The 18505-nt window shown below is 39.9% G+C and overlaps 1 protein-coding gene across 1 annotated transcript in view; it reads left to right on the forward strand.

Moving 5' to 3' along the window:
- zbtb20 (zinc finger and BTB domain containing 20) overlaps positions 1-16083 on the forward strand; it is a 33274-nt gene extending 17191 nt beyond the window's left edge. Inside the window, exons 3-4 of the mRNA XM_069675715.1 lie at positions 1196-2731; positions 4232-16083. Of these exons, the coding sequence (XP_069531816.1) occupies positions 1216-2731; positions 4232-4767 (2052 nt within the window). The 5' untranslated portion in view covers positions 1196-1215 and the 3' untranslated portion in view covers positions 4768-16083. The remainder of the gene's footprint in view (positions 1-1195; positions 2732-4231) is intronic.
- Positions 16084-18505: the final 2422 nt, after the last annotated feature.

Genomic DNA, 18505 nt, shown 5'->3' on the forward strand with positions numbered 1-18505 from the left:
TTTTTATAAATATATGTCCTAGTCGTTTTCAGACATGGTGTAAGCAGATTATCTCATTTGTGGAGATTTGTACAGTTTCCAGAATCAAAACAAGGACTCTGAAGTGCTGTGTTTAATAATCATTAAATAAGCTCAACAAAGCATTACTTAAATTACACTCAAGATGGTTTAAATTAAAAAGAAAATTAGTTTTACAGCAGTTATTTAAACCCTCAATTGGCATAATTCCTACATTTCCCGTCTAACTTGTTCGTATGTAGATTTTCCGTCATTTTGACGCCTAACTGTGAAGAAAAGCACACAAAGTAATCTTACACACTGATCTGCCGGGTCACATCTATTCCAAGGATAGTTAGGAAGCGCCATCAAAGTGAACACATGGCTAACAAAAGAGGCCTGTTGTCCTCCAAGCCCAGTGCACCACCTACTGGCGGGTGGAGGAACTTCAGCAGAGCACGGTGTGAGAGGGAAACTTGTACAGTAATAATTAGGAGGGAACCATCTTAATTGTCTTTCACTATGGCGATGTGGAATTTTTAAACCACGATCAGGAGACAAATTTAGCCCACACACTGAAATGATTTGATTCTCATCCAAAATCAGCTGAGACTGTGCTGAAGGAAATAATGATGATAATTACAATAATCTGTATTTTTGTTTTTACAAATCCTCCAATCAACACTCTTATGTCTTTTTATTATAAGCATCCCTTTTAGTTATCGTGTATTTATAATCACTGCAGTGTTGCAACATGCTCGTGTTTTTCTAATATGAGGCGAGAATGATTTCCTTCCATGCAAGAGATCTGCTTTTTTGCTTCTGACTAAGATAAAATAAGATCAGATTAACTGGAGGAAATGTACTTTTTAAAGCAGCTCAGTCGGAGTAATGGTTAAATACAAGCATTAAAAAATACTACTAATAATAATTAAAAAACTATACACACTAGGAACACCTTTTGCTTATTCAGATGGAACTAGAATGGGACTATTTTATTACACACCTGGTGTGAAGCTATTTTTTTTTTAGCTATTCTATTAAATTCAGTTGCACAGTTTTATAACTCAGTAATACTGTAAACCATCAATGAAAATATGAGATGACCCTTTTACTGCTGAAATCGTTCATTTGGACTTACTGGTGTGTTTGTTCCAGCACATTAATGACGTGTGATAACCTTGCTTCCTGTTTGCAGGTGACATCAGTTGCAAGGGGATGACCGAGCGCATTCATAACATCAATCTTCACAACTTCAGCAATTCTGTACTTGAGACCCTCAATGAGCAGCGCAACCGTGGGCACTTCTGTGACGTGACTGTTCGGATCCATGGAAGTATGCTGCGTGCTCACCGCTGCGTGCTGGCTGCTGGAAGCCCCTTCTTTCAGGACAAGCTGCTCTTGGGGTACAGCGACATTGAGATCCCTTCTGTGGTCTCGGTGCAATCCATCCAAAAGCTGATAGACTTTATGTACAGTGGGATTCTGCGGGTATCTCAGTCAGAGGCCCTGCAGATCCTCACTGCCGCCAGCATCCTCCAGATCAAGACCGTCATCGATGAGTGCACACGCATCGTGTCCCAGAATGTGGGCCTGGCCGGGCCAGGGGGGTTCCCCGTTATACCAGGAGACTCTGGTCAGGAGACGCCCCGCGGCACGCCAGAGTCCGGCACGTCTGGGCCCAGCAGCGACGCAGAGTCGGGTTATATGCAAGCAACATCACAGCAAAGCATGGATCGTGCATACACATCACTGTACTCCTACCCCGGCCTCTCGCTGCAGAACGGCACCCGCGAGCGCCCCCTGTACATTAACCCTCTGACAGCAAACTACGACACCACTCTCGGCACTCAGAAGGACCAGCAATCTCAAGATCCGCCCTGGATGAACCGCATCCAGGAGAGATCTCAGCAGGTCGACCGTTTCATCTCCACAGCAGAGTCCACTCACTGCCGCAAGCAGCCCCGACCGTCACGCATACAGACGGGAGGGATGCACATAAAGCAGGAGGCCGAAGACGAGTACAGCTGCTACGATAATCTGGTGGACTGCCAAGACGACACCGACCATACTGAGGGTGTAGAGAGCGAGTCCAAGGTGGAAAGTTTTGACTCAGGGGTGAGCTCCTCCATCAGCACCGAGCCAGATGCTATGGAGCAGCAGCCGTTCCTGATGAGCTATAGCCGAGACGGGGGCGGGGACGGGCACCATGGTGAAGGAGGTCCGGTGCATATAGAGGTCAATGACTCGTCCCCGGAGCAAGTGCAAGATGGGGAGGACGGGGACACATCCCACAGCACTAGTGACAGTAGCATGATGCAGCCCCTGCCAAACTCAGTCATGTCCCAGTCCCTGCCGAGTGCCCCGCACTACATGCGCCAGCCAGAATCACACACCAGCAACCTGAGGATGCCGCTCACCGGGACCAGCAGCTCCCAAGTGATTGGCCCTGTTGGAAGCACCTTCCTGCCCACACTCTTTCCCGCACAGCCGGCTAGAGACAACAAGCCTTTCCTTTACCTTCCTGGCCAGCAGCAGCCCCAGTTTGTGGCAGTGCCGCCCCCCGCAATGCCATCATTCCCCAACCCTATGTCGGTACAGCAACCGCCAAACCAGCAGCAACAGGCTGCAGGAGGGATCGGTCCGGGGGAGAAGAAGCCCTATGAATGCACTCTCTGCAGTAAAACCTTTACTGCCAAACAGAACTACGTCAAACACATGTTTGTCCATACTGGTGAGTCAAAGAGGCTTAAGGAATGTGTTTTACTTATATAATTATAAGTCATAGTTAAAGTAGGAAGTAGCTTGTTGAAGTTGCAGAAATAATATAGAAATATTTTTGGTTGGGCAGGAAAGGCTCCAATACTGTGGGGTCCGCTCTGACTGAGCTAGCTGTGTTGGTCTGTTTGTATCTGACTTCCATCACCTGCATACTTCCCATGCAGCACATCATTACCGCCCGATCACTCATGAACCGCAGAAATATTCACAGAAAGAGAGAATTACATTTCACATAATTAGATAGTCATCTAAAACTGCCTACTCGTATAATCATTATTACTCACAAGATTGCACTGCTTGGCTGGATCCACCTGTGAAGGATATTTCGAACCAGATTTCCTGTTTCAGTTTCACAAAACTGTGCGGAGCAGTGTGACGTCAAACTTTGAGGACAGTGAACTGATCTGAATGCCTCATGGCCACAAATGACGCACCACAAAAAATCGCAGGATAAACAGCAAAAAAAAGGATGATGGTTTGATTTGGCATCGTTGTGTCATCACATATTGTATACTTCTTTTGCTGCCCTAATCAAGGAGCACTTTGGCAAATGTGATACATTAACTCCTCATACAGCACCTCGATGCAAGATGAGGGTGAGAAATAAAAGTCGAAACGAAAGAGAGAATTCCTAAAAGAAAAAAAGATTTGCACAATGCACACCTGAAAATAGCTGAAAGGCAGTGAACACATCAATGCTCTTGTATGCTACACATGCAGCAGAGGTGACGTGTCGCTGGCTTCAATCAAACATCTGTCAGAGATGAAAGACTACAAATATGTCTGATACGCATGTGCTAGCTCGACCCTGCTGATCCATAACTGACCCTGACCTCCGACCTTCCCGTGGAGCAGGTTAAGGGAAAAAAATGTATAAAGTAAAATTAGCTTCATTAAATCAAACCATAGCGAGCAGCAGCAACTGGCAGATACAGAGGGCTTCATTAACCTGCATTGTAGTGTTGCCAGTCTCTTCTTCTACCTGTTAGGTTGACGTAATTTATTAATTATTATTAACATTTTAAAATTTGACAACTCACCAAAAGTCCCGATAGATGCGTGAGTCTTTTGGTTTGTGATCATATGGGAATTATTAATGTTTATTTTTTTAATTGTGGTAACTTCACCTTTGTTGCATCACAGCCATGTTAAATATTCATGGAATATTAATTGTGCATATTTGTTACAGTTTTGTAACGGCTGCATGAGAGCTACATAATAGCAGAGCTTTCTCACAGAGCTGTAGCACTCTGTGGAACCAGCTTCATAACAGAGCTAATACAGGCTTAAATAATTCTAGCCTGAGGTTTGTTCCTGTACTAGAAAAGTAACACTGCTGGCTTCAGGCGTCTAATGCTGCTGCACACGTTCTTCTGCGCCTTGTAAACCTAATTCTCAAAATGTGTCTCTTCTTCTTTTTTTTTTAATGCTTTTCTCTTGCATGTACATCCAGGTGAGAAGCCTCATCAGTGCAGCATCTGCTGGCGCTCATTCTCCCTGAAGGATTACTTAATCAAACACATGGTGACACACACAGGGGTGCGGGCCTACCAGTGCAGCATCTGCAACAAGCGCTTCACCCAGAAGAGCTCTCTCAATGTCCACATGCGGCTGCACCGTGGAGAGAAGTCCTATGAGTGCTACATCTGCAAGAAGAAGTTCTCACACAAGACCCTGCTGGAGCGGCACATGGCTCTGCACAGCACAGGCAGCGCCATCACGGGGCTGTCGGGGAGCGCCGGCACCCCGGGCCCCGTCTCCATTCCCATGCCTATGGCCGTCCCCGAGCCCGGAGCCGGAGTGGTGGCCCTCGCCATGCCGGTGAGCGGAGGTGCTGGAGTCGGGGCCGGGGTTGGAACAGGAGTGGGTGTAGCTGCAGAAGCGAGCTGCCAAGAAGGGACCACCTACGTGTGCTCCGTCTGCCCTGCCAAGTTCGACCAAATGGAGCACTTCAATGACCACATGCGAATGCATGTCTCCGATGGATAAGTACTAATAGATAAACTTCTTTCAAAAAGAATGACAAATAAAATGGCACTAGATTTTCCTTTTCTTGTTTTGAGGTATGAAGAGTAATGAGTATAGACACTGGCACATTAAGTTTCCCAAAAAAAGATTTTTTTTTCTGTTATTCTAAAAGAAAAAAAAGATGGTGGCCTTAAGGCTTAGTAGTTTGATATTGATCTACTGGATGGATCCTAACTACAGGCCTCTAAATGTATGCTTTCCTAAAATACTGATTTATGTGTTGAACACTACCGAAAGGCCTACGAAAGAAACACATACACACAAACACACCTTTAGTGTAGACTCGTCTGAATGGATATACATGTGCATAAATGTTTGAGCGTTTGTGTATTTGCATGTCTTCTGTCCGTGTGTGTGTGTGTGTATGTGTAAGTGTGTGTGTGTGTGTGTGTGTGTGTGTGTGTGTACATTGCCATGCAAAATAAATCATGGCAGTTGTGAACCCATACTGACCAGTTTGGAAACTCTAGATGTCCAAGCTTACTGTGGTATAATTTACAACAATAACAAAAAAAGTCATCTGGGGTCGGGCTACATATTCCCTCTAAAAAATACTGACGGTCACAAGATTGCCTTCTTCTGTAAAATAAAAAAGGAGAGTAGTTAATTTGACAGTGGGTTTTATTTATTCCTATGGTATTAAGGGATTCTAATGCAGCTGTTGTCAAGGTACCAATTTCAATCATTGAACTGAAATGCGACTTCCTGTCGAGGCGACGGGGACGAACATTTCTCCTATGTTTTGTAATTGCTGTCCATGCATTCTGATGGTTAAGTTTACTAAATTAGGGCGTGTTGATGAGACAGTATTTGAGCAAAAACATGTTTCTTTTTTTCTGAAGTTTGGAGTTTAACTCATTTGCATACACTGCCACTAATATTTTAACCGACTGTTAAGGCTAGTAGACCTCTTCCATTTCAAAACACGAGAAAAAAAGAAAGATTCTTTTGCTGATGGTTTGTTTTTTTGTTTATAAGAAAAAAAAAGCCTTTCACATTCACAGTTATGGCAGGATGGCATATGCGACTAAACTCTCTCCTTCATAATTGCTGCTCTTCAACTTGCACCTGACTGTTATGGGATGTAGATTAAAAAAAAAAGGATTTGTCACTTTAACTATTGTTGTTATTAAGTAGCCTTCATGGTTTGATATCAAAATGATAATCAAATAACCCCCGGGTGGGGTGGGGTGGGGCGGGGGGGAGTCAAATTAAATTTGAATTGGAAATTGGAAATAACCGCTATGCTCATCCTAGAACCCCTGTATAACCTGTTCAATACTATTGCGCAGCTTTTTGAGCGTCTGGGAGCCAAACGCGTCGCTCTTCATGTGTTTGCTCTCCCTGAAGGCTCAAACGGCGTGCAGCGCTTTGAAAGGAAATACAGCTTCAAAGCAAAACCAGTAGCTCCATTGAAATCACACCGATGTACCACACGTTGCAGACGGACTTTCTACACAATAGTATACATTCCTGATTTTTCTAAACACAACCTTAGACACAGCATGTACAGAATAGATTTTGGAAGCTAGTGTGCGCAAGTTGTCATCCATGCATCACATCACTTAAGGCTCATTTCTGATATTTGAATTGTTTTGTAATTGCTTTCTACTCAAAATAGGACACACACACACACACACACACACACACACACCACGCACACACCACGCACACACATGCAACTGCCTGCAACTGCAATCCTGAAGGCTTTGCTCATGTATGTGAGCAGAAACTTTGGTAGTTGTATTGTTAAAAGAATAACTGCATACGGCGGTCTGAAACAGACCTGCTGTAGATAAAAAAAAAAAAACAAAGTGCTACTTTGCACATTTTCTTAAAATGCCTGTGCTTAATATTTAATCATTTTCCTTAAATGAACTTCTATGATTTTCTGTTATTCAATTTCAAAGGAAAAAAAAACATTTTTTTAAATCTTGATAAGTGGACTGCATTATTTTCTTGCATATATGTTGCACTGCTTAAACCAATAAGTGCACTACTGTTAACAGAGATATTATAGTTTTAGAAAAGAGTTTTTTTTTTTTTAATCTAACATTTGGTTGTAGAGTTCACATGTAATAGAATAGCTTTGTTTCAATTTATTCATTCAGTAAATCAGCGGTTCTTGGCTTTTGTTATTGCTTGCAGTTACCTACAGTATATTCTCGTGCCGTGTTAATGCAAGCATTTATTTTAATTTAAATATGTACCATTACGTGTGCTCATCTATGTTTTGAACCTTTGAATTCGTTCTGTTCTGGAGTCAGTTCCCTATAAAAGTCATTCGATTGCATTTCTTTGGAAACAAACGAGAACATCCAAGCCAAACAACACGAACAGTGAAACAACAACAGTAATAATACACACAGCTCCGTTGGCGGGGGTTCAAATAATAACTCTTATTATATGATTAATAATAATACATTTATAATGTGTGTGTGTGTAACATAAATGATATGTGTGTCCTAGAACAACTTTGTGTGGTTTAAAGGTGTGGGGAGGTGATGGAATGCAGCTTCTTTGATATCTGTGCGTCAGTTGTACACAGTCGTGTCCCTTCCTTAGTGTTTGTGCGTCTGTGAGTGTTAGTGTGTTTGGTATTTAGCCTAATCAAGCTGTTGATAAGTGGAATATCTGAACTGTAGGGCTTCCTTTGCAATATGCAACACAGGTACTAAGAGAAGCAGCTCTCCAAACCTTTTGGGCTAATAAGGCACCTGTGGCGTTACTCCTGAGATTTGACTCAAGCCGGGGTCCACACTGTTGACTTCAGTGTTCCAGTTTGGAGGAGTTACGTCCGCCATCTTGATGCTAAATTTTATTTAACTGCTACTAGATCACAGATCCTTTTTGGGAGTCGGCTGAAGGGGCGTCTGTACTTCAGTTTCTCCTCAGCTGAAAAGAAAAAATCGACCCCACATGCGTAAGAGCGTGAGGTTCGTCCACAGTAAAAGTAGCACATTATTAAACATTTGATTGGGCCTGTGTCCTATGGTGTGCATATAAGCCTAAACTGTATGGTTCCTGTTTGTAGCTGTTGTTGCCAGGATGGCAATATTGCTGCATGCTAGTGCTATATTTGTCTCTACACAGCACGTGGAGGGTAATCTCATGCCTTAACAGACAATGCACTAAATAGAATATGTAAGCAACTGCCGAGATCTCTTTTCCAACAGTACTGCCACACGCACGGCACACAGCTCATGGTGTTGGTGTTTGTTGTCTGTTCAGTACCGAGTTAAACACTGCCAATCGAACATCATCACTTCTTGGAAAGCGAAGGCAGAGACGTTGATTGAATCGTTTCAGTGTAATGTATGTATTCAGTGATCTAGCATTCCTTCATGGCACCTAAATTGAACATATTTTGTGTAAACACATATATCAAATGCACTATTGACTGTAGCTAGATGAGTACAACCAGCTTTGTGGTATCATTGGTCTAAATAGTAGTTTAAGTAGCTCGATGTTGGTTTTTTGAAATATTTGATTTCAGAATTACACTATCAGTCGTTTCTCTATCTTTTTATTTTTTGGAATAACAAAAGTAGCCAATCTCAACGTTTATCTGGATGAGGGCTAATAACTCGTCCCATTGTCAGTTGACTTCTTGTATCATAAGGTGTTTGATAGCAGACCAGGCTCGGAGGAGGGACAGACCTTTCCCTCCAGTGTGTCATTTACGTGCTATAGCATACCCAGGCTTTCTCCCCTGTTGCATTAGCATCACATGCTCTTCACTGTCCATAGTTATATATTCCTTCTACTGCTTCAGCTACTCGTGGTGGTGCTTAATTCTCTTTTCTCTCTCAGTGTTGCAGAAAGTCGGTTTAAATCTTGTTGAAAAGTTGCAACATTATCCAGAAAATAAGTCCTTCTCTCAATCGTGCTTCTTCTAGTTGTTAGTTTAAGAAAAAAAAGTCTTTATGTTTGCAAAGTGTTCGCATATTTTCCAGAACAAAACATATTGAAACGTAGATAATAGCCTTGAGCCTGCAGCTGTTTGTATTGTGTTTCAAATATATTACTGTTCATGTTTTGTTTATCTTAGTGTAGAGACACAGGGTCTACAGTACATTGTTGTCCTTCTTGCAGTATGTTTAATTCATCGTTATACTTCTTTATTTCAGGCTTCCTCCTGCTTTTTGTTATGGTGATCATAGTGCTGTTGTTTATACATACATAGCTTCACGCAACTGGATAAAGATAGTCAGTTATTAAGTCATATTTCACATTGTACAATATATATGCTTATACGCTTTGCATTGAGATGAAAACAAGGAAATGGAAAAATAGTAATGGTGAGGGTCGTGTCGAGTAAGGAACAGGTTCATTTTATTCTGATAAGCATGCGTCTGTCTTCCTGTTTGTCCTTCAGTCTGTCTCCACACATTCAAAGTCAGATCTTTTTATTTAAAGCTTGAATAAAGTCACAAAGTTAAGAGTAGAATACAGAAAACACCAGTCAGATAATACTTTACTGCATCGTTGGCCTTCTACAGTACACATAAGAGTGAAATATCTTACAAATATACTATATATATTTAAGTATCACCATCTCCACACAGATGAAGAATGCATCCTCAGATAGTTTGATAAAGACAGAATTGCAGCTAGAGTATACAGAACCTTGTGGGATATAGGGAATATGCCTATCAAGTGCCTATCAGTACATACAGCAACTATACAGAATATTCATAGTTTTTCTCTCCTACATTGCACAGATACAATATATACACAATGGTCTATTATAAATATACTATTTATACTATTACTGCTAAGACCTGCTGGTTGTGAGTGCATCCTAAGAGAACCCTTTAAGTACCTGAAATCGTCTATTCATATACAGTAAAAGCTACATCTGGGAGTTTTATTTTTTACCTTACATCTATACAGCTCGGAGGATTCAAAGATATAAACTGCAATCACGTTTCAACCTCAAAATAAGATATACTAATAGGTTTAATAGGATCAGATGGTAACTGGAATAAAAAATAATAGGACATTTAAAAATGGTTGTTTCTTTCTTTCAGGTTGCTTGTTCCCGTTGCATTTTTTAAACATGCAGTTTTATTTTCAGTTAAATAAAGCCATATGCTGTACTGTATGTGTGTGGGGGAACACGGGCAGTGGCAATCTGCGACCAGCAGAGGGCGCCACATTTAACTGGAAGAGGAGGAGTTAACCTGCCGCAATGTTGATTATCTGGATATATCTCGGTGTTGGTAAACATTGCCGACCTTCAGAAGATTTATAACGTATAATAACATCTGTAAAAGCATGGCAGAGTTTTCCTCCAATGGCACCTACTGTAAAAGGATAATAAATGCCTCGCAGGCCGCAGGAACTGGCAGCTGCTTTACTAGTTTTTTACAAGGTACACCATGTTTCCTTTGACCTTGATGCCAGGCTCGTCCACATGCAAGCCGCTGCCCAGTTTCCCCAGAACGATCATTAAACCTTTATCTTATCTGACCACCTTTGTTGTTTACGTACAGCGTGAAATACTAAAGGGCAACAAGCAACGTGGAAAAAAGAAAGTATTTATAACTACCTGGAGGCAGATTGAGATTACAAATTGAATATTTTGGCAAAGGAGAACACACATAAGGTATTCCAACATCTTTAAGTGGTTGGTTTAACGACATGAAAACAAAACTAAGAGATAATAGAGTAGAATAAAAACAGATAATCAAGTTTCAGGACGAGTGGCTGCGAGATAAAAGGTTTTGGGATGGCTGATTATTCGGTCCCCTGTGGACTAATTACCACAGTTTTCTCTCTAACCTTCCCCAGCCTAGTTACTGTGCCAAATTTAGGGGTAAAAAAAAAAAGACACTTTTTAAATGATTCCCCTATTGTTAAATTTGATGTGAGGACAAAGCTGAGAATGGAAAGATAAAACAGTATTTTGTAGTTAGAAGTTTCAGTCAAAGCGACGACATAAACATAATATATTACAGGGAAACACGTGTCGCAGTAAAAGCAGGTGATTGCCTTTATTTTGAATCTTTAAATCCTCCATAAAACATAGTTTTCAAGTAAATAGGAGAAAAGAGCTATGATGAAAAAAAAATGCACATTTTGAAGGCTTACTTTCATATACATTTAATGTTAAAATGAAGTGCTAATAATATAGGCAATGTGATATAGCTAGTCCCTGTCATCCAACTGTCACACACAAACAGCATCTGTTCAGATCTTACAGTCAAACATGCAGACTCTGTTTTGATTTTCAGCTTTACACACACACACACAAGCAGCTGCTCAGATTTTAAAGTACGACACAGCTAAGCTAAGCTAAAACAACATCTAGATTATATTATTTCTGTTTCCGAACATGCAGTTCTCACACTACCCTGATCAGGTTTTACTGAACCATCACCATCAGGTATCCATCAGTCCACATGAAGCATGCAGTCCTGTCCACACAGCCGCCTCCTGCAGGGGGGAGACTTTGTTTTTGATGGAGCACAAACTGTATTTTCAGTGTCCCCTGATAGCAGGCTCTCTCTCCCTCGTTTTTTTTTTATCACAATTATTAGGAGACTGAGGCTCTGAAGGCTAAACACTGAGCCTCTTTGTGTTCTGTAGTCTGTTTTTAAGCGCAGTCCTCCTCAATGAGACGGTTAGTTCTAAAGTGTGCAGCAGCGTAACAAAGTAAAAAATCATTCCTGTTTAAGTCCAGAGCATTCCAACTCCTAGTCTGGCACTCGTTTTCCACACTGAACTAACCGAACATCGAGGAGGATTTCCAGCGCTCCATCCTTTTACACATCTGTTGGATATTTGATTACGTAGTAGCAAACAACGCCCATCACATCAAAGTTTAGTCAATTCATACTTCCCTCATTTTTAAATCTTATCTCGCTTTTTATTCAAATTTTCGCCACAAGAACACAAGCCTCAGGAGCTGTAATGCAGCTTATGCTTGTGTGGCCTGGTTCTAAAGACAACATGCACTATGCTAACGCTGTAGGTCTCTTTTTCTAGTGCAGAGATGTCACATTAGAGAAGCAGAAGAAGTCTTCTTCTTCTTCGCCACGATGTTGGCCTCTGTCTCAGCCAGCATGTATCTGCCATAACTAACATGCAGACTACATCCTATCACTGTAATGTTCCTAAAGGGGCTGCTGGTGGTAATTAGTAAAACGGGGGCCATGCTAATCATTAGGAGTGAAATAAAAAAAAAACTTTTATTAGACAATGTTTGTTTTGACAAACCAAAGAAGGGTTAAGATAATTTATCTTCTCTATGTGTGTGGGGTTCCTGCGATTGCTACACTTTTGTTGTTCTTAGTTCTTCTTCTCATTGCAGGGTGCTCGTGAAAATGCATCTGTGTGTTTGTGTCACTCGATCAGTTGTTCATAGTTTTGTGGTTGTGTGTTGAGTTGCCTATTGTAGACCAAAATAGACTTTTTTTTATAAGAAATGCAACAAAACATAAAAATGAATTGGACACAGTAGCTGTGATGTAAACTGTCGCATGTTCAAACATGTATACGATTGTAAATGTTGCATCGTTCCTCTCACAAAACATCATACTCAGTAATCATCGGTTATGTCTTCAACACACACATTTAGGAATCAGTGTAAACCTGTTCACCTTCACACACTATATCTCCATAGTTTTGTTCTTGCAGTCTTCTTCGAATATTGGCACCGTGTGATATTTAAGGCTGTCCCTGAAATACTAATCTGACGTTGTGACCTAGAGTACATTTAGCCATTTATACTTGAGATGGACCAAGATGTTAAGTTTGCACATATTTGTAGGTTGTTTATTAAGCCAAAAAAAAAAAGAGGAAAGAGAAAATGATACTTTCAGCATTTTCAGTCAGATCTGGCTGAGGTTTTCAAAAGTCTTTCATGTTCACTGACAAAAAAAAACACACAAAGCATCAGAGCCAGCCATCACCACATGATGAAAATAAATCCAAACCAAACTGTAACATGGATTAAATATCACTAATGATTACAAGATGATATATTTTTATAATAACACATCATCTGCAAGCGGAATGTAAAAACCATTTGGCAAAATTAGACGATATTTTATTACTGTAAGGTCTAATTCTGGGCAAATCTGCTGTACTTTTTTCATCCTTTGTGTTCAAAATAGGAAATTGAATTACTGTAATTCGGGCATTGTTTTTGTACCTGAAGTGAAGACAGAATTTCTCAAACATTGACCGTACAAATCAGACATTCTGTGTCCTAATCAAAGCAGCTTAGGTTTTTATTTTCATCTGGCGTTCAGGCTTTTTGCTGCCATATCTTGTATGTAGATGCTTTTGTAAACATGCACTTGAGTTGAACTATGAGATGTGCTTATAAATACATGTATATTTTGTTAGGCTTTTATTTTTGTCGGCCTACGTTAGCTTGATATTTTATGATTTCCCTAAAAAAGAACTTTTCCTATATAGTTCTGAACTTGGCAGAAGTGGAGCTGTTGTAGTAAAGGTAGTTAACATCACAACTAAGCAACCCTGAAATATATGCTGCAGTAATGTGTTTTCAGTTTGTTTTTGATAATTTATGCTCCAAGTTTGTATTTTATTATTATTATTATTGTTATGAAACAAGCTTGTTTGAAATGTATTGACTGCTGTTTTGAAATAGGGGATAAAGTTTTTTTTTCTTCTTCTTCTTTTTTTTTTTTTTTTTATGTATGTGCAAGGACGTTTTTATAATATGATTTGTCAAACACTGGACTGGAGTGAGTTTTCCAACATTTCCAAGTTGAGAGATGTATTTGACAGACATAACTGCACAGACGACACCCGTTAGCGCATACACGTAAAGCACATCCTCCCAGCTGTACAGGGGAGGGTGACTAAAAAATGGCCGCCATCCTCCTGCTCTAAAACAGGAGTCATTTAGATGTACAGAGTTCAGACATTTCCTTTGTGCTGGGTTATTGCATTGATTGGGTAATGGGTTATATATGATAGGAAATATTTATTAGGGTGTCCTTCCAAATAGTTTGCATGGCATCGACTGGTGACGGATTTTATTTTTCTTTTCTGCAGAATAAAGAGCGATCTTTGACATCCTCAGAAAAGTCGTAAAGGGATACCACTTGACAGCTATCCAGTTGTGAAAATCAGCTGGCGTGTTCTTTCTATGGTCGAGCAGATATGACAGTTGAGTCTCATTACACCAAGCACCACTTCTCAAACCAGAAAAGAGATTTGCACTAGACTTATTTTGGTCGTCTTCTATCAAAAAGCAATATAATTCACTCAACACATTTTAAACCATAGTATGTGATGGTAGTCTCGCACCGCGGCGAAGCTGAGTAACTGGTGATATTTGACTCGTTTTCATTTGTGTTTGTGTTTAAAGGTACAGAATCGTCACCTTTTTTAAATGCACATGACATCCACACCTTGTTGTTGTTGTTTGTAGCAAATTTTGTTTTTATTTACCCAGCAGTACCCCGAGTATTAGTGTCCAGATTTGAGGGGCAGCTGTTGTTTCCTCCTGTGATTGTTTTGGACAAATCAAGCAGCTCTTACAGATCTGAACGTGAGAGACGGGATGTATGAGGGAAGGAATCCATGTTTCCCACCAGTCAAATTGTCTTCATCGCGACGTAAACACAGAAACCAAAAGATAAACCCAGCTGTCACACCTTTCCCTTAAGAACACTCGTCTTCTCTGCATATTTGGTCACTTTTTTTCGGGGATGTTACATTAAAAAAATGCTTTAAAGTGATAATTAAAAAAATCCAAATGCACCTTTTGTGGTAGAAACACAGCGTCATTGGCCACGTACGTAGAGAATCCACCAAAATGTACCATATTCATCCTTTTCCAGCGAGGTCACTCAACAGCAGTAACTACTGACCTTTTTAAAGTCGTTATTTTGTTGACGGATACGTGTAAATTTTCCAATAATTCACAAACAGCAAAACGTCACCATTTTTATCTGGATGTAGTAGCTTTTCCTGTTTTTCACCGCTTCGTGGTGTTGTTGAAAGATGTTGCGGTTTGTCTAAATATGTTGCGTGTTAGAGGAAGCATAAGTATGTGCCTTCTTGTAATCTCCTTGGTGAGCTTGTTATTATTGAGAAGCTGAAGCCAGCCAATTGTGTTTGCACTAAAACCAAATTGCTTTTGTGATGTAGACTATTTAAGCAAGCTTGTTGCGTCACTTTAACCGTACAGTATGCATGAGGGTGAATTGGTAAGTCTAGGGCTAGAGCTCTCATCTGTTGACCTGTAAACCAGTGCAGCTTAGAGGATCTTGTGAATATATCTTGGCTTAGTTTCGCATTCAGTTTTTCAATTCCATCTCCTTATTCATCGAGTTTGTCACAATTTCAACAGTTAAAAAAATAAAATCAAATAAAAATAAGACAAAAAAAAAATCAGATAACACATACCATGAGTACAATACAGCTTTTACTTTCACATGCCACAGTTAGAGTTACACATCTGCAGTAGAGATATTCATTTCTCTGAATCCATGGGAACGCATGAGTATATGAGGTCGCCTCAAGACTATTGGTCAAATTAATTTTGTGAGAACCTGTATTTATTACATATTTTGTTGACATCTGAGAAAGGCCTACATGCTTTGAGTCTTACAAATGCACCTTATCCATGTCAGTCCATGTGGGGGGAAAAAAAGAGGCTGGCAATGTAATATCTCTGATTTAGCACCTTACTACACAGCATGTTTTCACTTTATGCCAGTTTAGCTATTCTTCCATATGTATGATTTCAAAAATAAAATCTCATATTTTGTGAAATTGTTTGATGGGATGTGCCAAAGTTTGGAGGCGATCTCACAAGTGTTTATGCTTATCATTTTCTTTTCCTCCTCCTTCAGTTATAGCAATGGTATGTCAAAACTTTCCTATAACAGTGTGTGGAATCAATTTATCTCAGCAAACAGTATCATTACTTGCCATTTTACAATAAGCCCTGTATTTCACATATATTTACCAGTGATGTGTATTTGTTATTATAAAGAAAATAGCCGTAAAAGCTTCATTATGTTACATAATATTGTGACTTTTTTCGAAAAACTGTGAAGACTTATCTTGCATATACTTTATACAGAAGTATTAAGCCTTAATACAAAAGACTAAAAAAAGTGTGGAAGAATAAACTGATTGTTGCTAAGTAAGGATGATTTTTGTAAATGTTACCAGCACTTTTTTTGTAATTTTCACTCTCTGAGGTATTGTACAAGTTCAAGCTGTTTGTGAAGTTTGATTATGAAGGAATAAAAACTAGTACTTTCCTGTACTTCACAGAAAGTCTTGTTGCTGTTTTATTTTTCTGCTCTCTCGTGGCTCTTCTCATGAATTTACGGCCGTGAAATATATACAAAAAGTAACTTTCTGACTTTAAGAGGGTAAAGTTGGTGCGGCAAGGTTTCCACGCATGACCTTTCACATGACCGCGCTGCCAAAAGCTACAAACGGACGTCCAGTGAATGCATAAAAACTCAGATACATAGATGATATTCTTGGAGTGAATAGAATCAAACAAATGAGCTGTATAAGCTAAAATTAAGCCCATAAATAATATTAGCCTGCTCGTGTGCTGAATCCAAATACAGTTGGATTCGGTCCTACAGATCCTGAACAACAGGCTGGATGGTATCCCAGAATGCACTGGGCAGAAGGCAGGAAACACCCCGGACAAGCTGCCAGTCCATTACAAATCTAACGAGGATTAATAAACAATCACAGTCATACTTCACTTCACACCTACTGTACAGACGATTCAAGAGTGCAAAGCTCTTCACTCACTCGAGTGTTTGGACCGTGGGAGGGAGACAACGCAGCCAACATGTAAACTCTGCACGGGGAACAGTCACAGGAACCGAAACGTGTGCTGGTCCTGCTGAACAGAACCGCACACACAGCTTTGTATGTAAGGTCACAATCATTTTCAAACTATGATTAACCCACTGCATGAACTGACAGTGTCACATCTGCCTGAATCAACAATAGCCTTTATTCAGATAAAGACTTTTAGAATTAGGGAGCCAGTGATTATTTAAACTGTACTGTAAGCCCTACAATTTAAAAAAATGTCATTGTCATCACACAATGAGAATATACTTGAATAAAATTCCTAATGTCAAACTGATTTCGGATAATAACCACCTTTAGCAGTGGTACACGATTAAAAAATATTCTCCAAGGTCCCCTGTCATGAGTATTTACAAGTCAGTTTTTAATTTGATTTTTAATATTGTATTGTTAGACAGTCTGTGTTAATGTTACAGCTATGGCTCCTTATATTACTGTGTTAAAAACAGAGCACACGAGAGGCAGAGGAAGCAGATAAAGAAGAAGCTCTGTGGTTTATTATGAAATCAGGTTGAATTTAAATGTTGGTTTCTGAGATTTATCTAGTAGAATAAATTATGAGTGTTTAGAAATTCAGAAAGAGCCTGTCTGCAGGAGAGAAAAAAAATCTTTTTAAAAGAAATTCTGATTATTTATTTTACTCTGGACTGTTTCATTTTTCTTAGCTTTCAAGTTTATAAATTAGGGCTAAAACCAGACTGTTGACATTAATGGAAAATACAGCGACAACTAATTAACTTAATGATTCGTTTTTAAAAAATATACATATTTTTCATCAAGTTAAAGTTAATCACAGTCTTCGTACCTGATCATAAATTCAGGTCATACTGGCTAAATGTCTAAGACTCACAAATCAACAAAGTGTGAGGTCAATTAATTTGAGACACAATCAAATAGATTATTCTTTAATGACCAGAGTTTGTTAGCTTATTAATTAGCATAATGACTTCTTCCTTTATTTGTGATTGATATGTTGTGCTATTTTGTACAAAGGGGTGGAGCACTTTGTAAATTACACAAATGCAACAAACACCCTATAATGTTGTAACACCTCTGACCCTTAATGCACCATTCTGTTAGGTAGTGTTACTTACAGTGTTTAGGTGGTCTGTGTACCTTTATACCGCAAAAGTACACGCTGTCCCTTTATACTTTGTCACGACTTTAAGATCTAAATGAGATTCAGCTTCAGTCACTCCTCATTGAGAGAATCGAGCGCGCGCACAGGGAGCGGGCACGCGGGAGTTTCACATTAGCGAGCCGTTGGGGCCCTCTGCTGCCCGTCTTCGGTATAACAGGGCGAGTAAAGGATTAAAACCGGCCACAGAGATGTGTAGCTGGAAACTTCAGAGTCTGTGTGGGGGTCACTTCCCAAAATGTTTCGCTGAGGCGGTCTTCTCCTTCGTCTGACATTGTGCGAGGAAGTTTTTCACTGTACTTTAAACAGTGCTGGAAGTGACGCGTAGCCATGCGCGTAGCATATTGATGACGTCAGATAATGGCTAATTCAGGACACCTCGGTTTTTCAATTATTCTTAATCAAGTTGTCTCTATCGGACTTCTAAGATTGTCAGGAGTGTAATACCACTTCCTGGAGATATGACTATTGAAGTATTTATCTGGCTGAAGTCAAACATTCACTCATATCTGTGAGAGCTTGTAATCATTTGTTCAAACATGTTTGAAGTCAACCCAGGACACACAAAGTTCATTCATGCTCTATAGAGGCAGATTTCATGCTGTGTTTACTTCTAGGAACTGCTTTAAAAATACTTCTCCATTGACAGTTTTCATCTTACTGCACTATGAATGTATTCTGAATTGCAGGGTCTTTCACATTCCAGTCTTAAAATGACAC

This window comes from Semicossyphus pulcher, unplaced genomic scaffold, assembly GCF_022749685.1.
Source record: "Semicossyphus pulcher isolate SPU_LCO1_2020_fin unplaced genomic scaffold, fSemPul1.0.p SCAF_10, whole genome shotgun sequence".
Classification (NCBI taxonomy): Eukaryota; Metazoa; Chordata; class Actinopteri; order Labriformes; family Labridae; genus Semicossyphus; species Semicossyphus pulcher.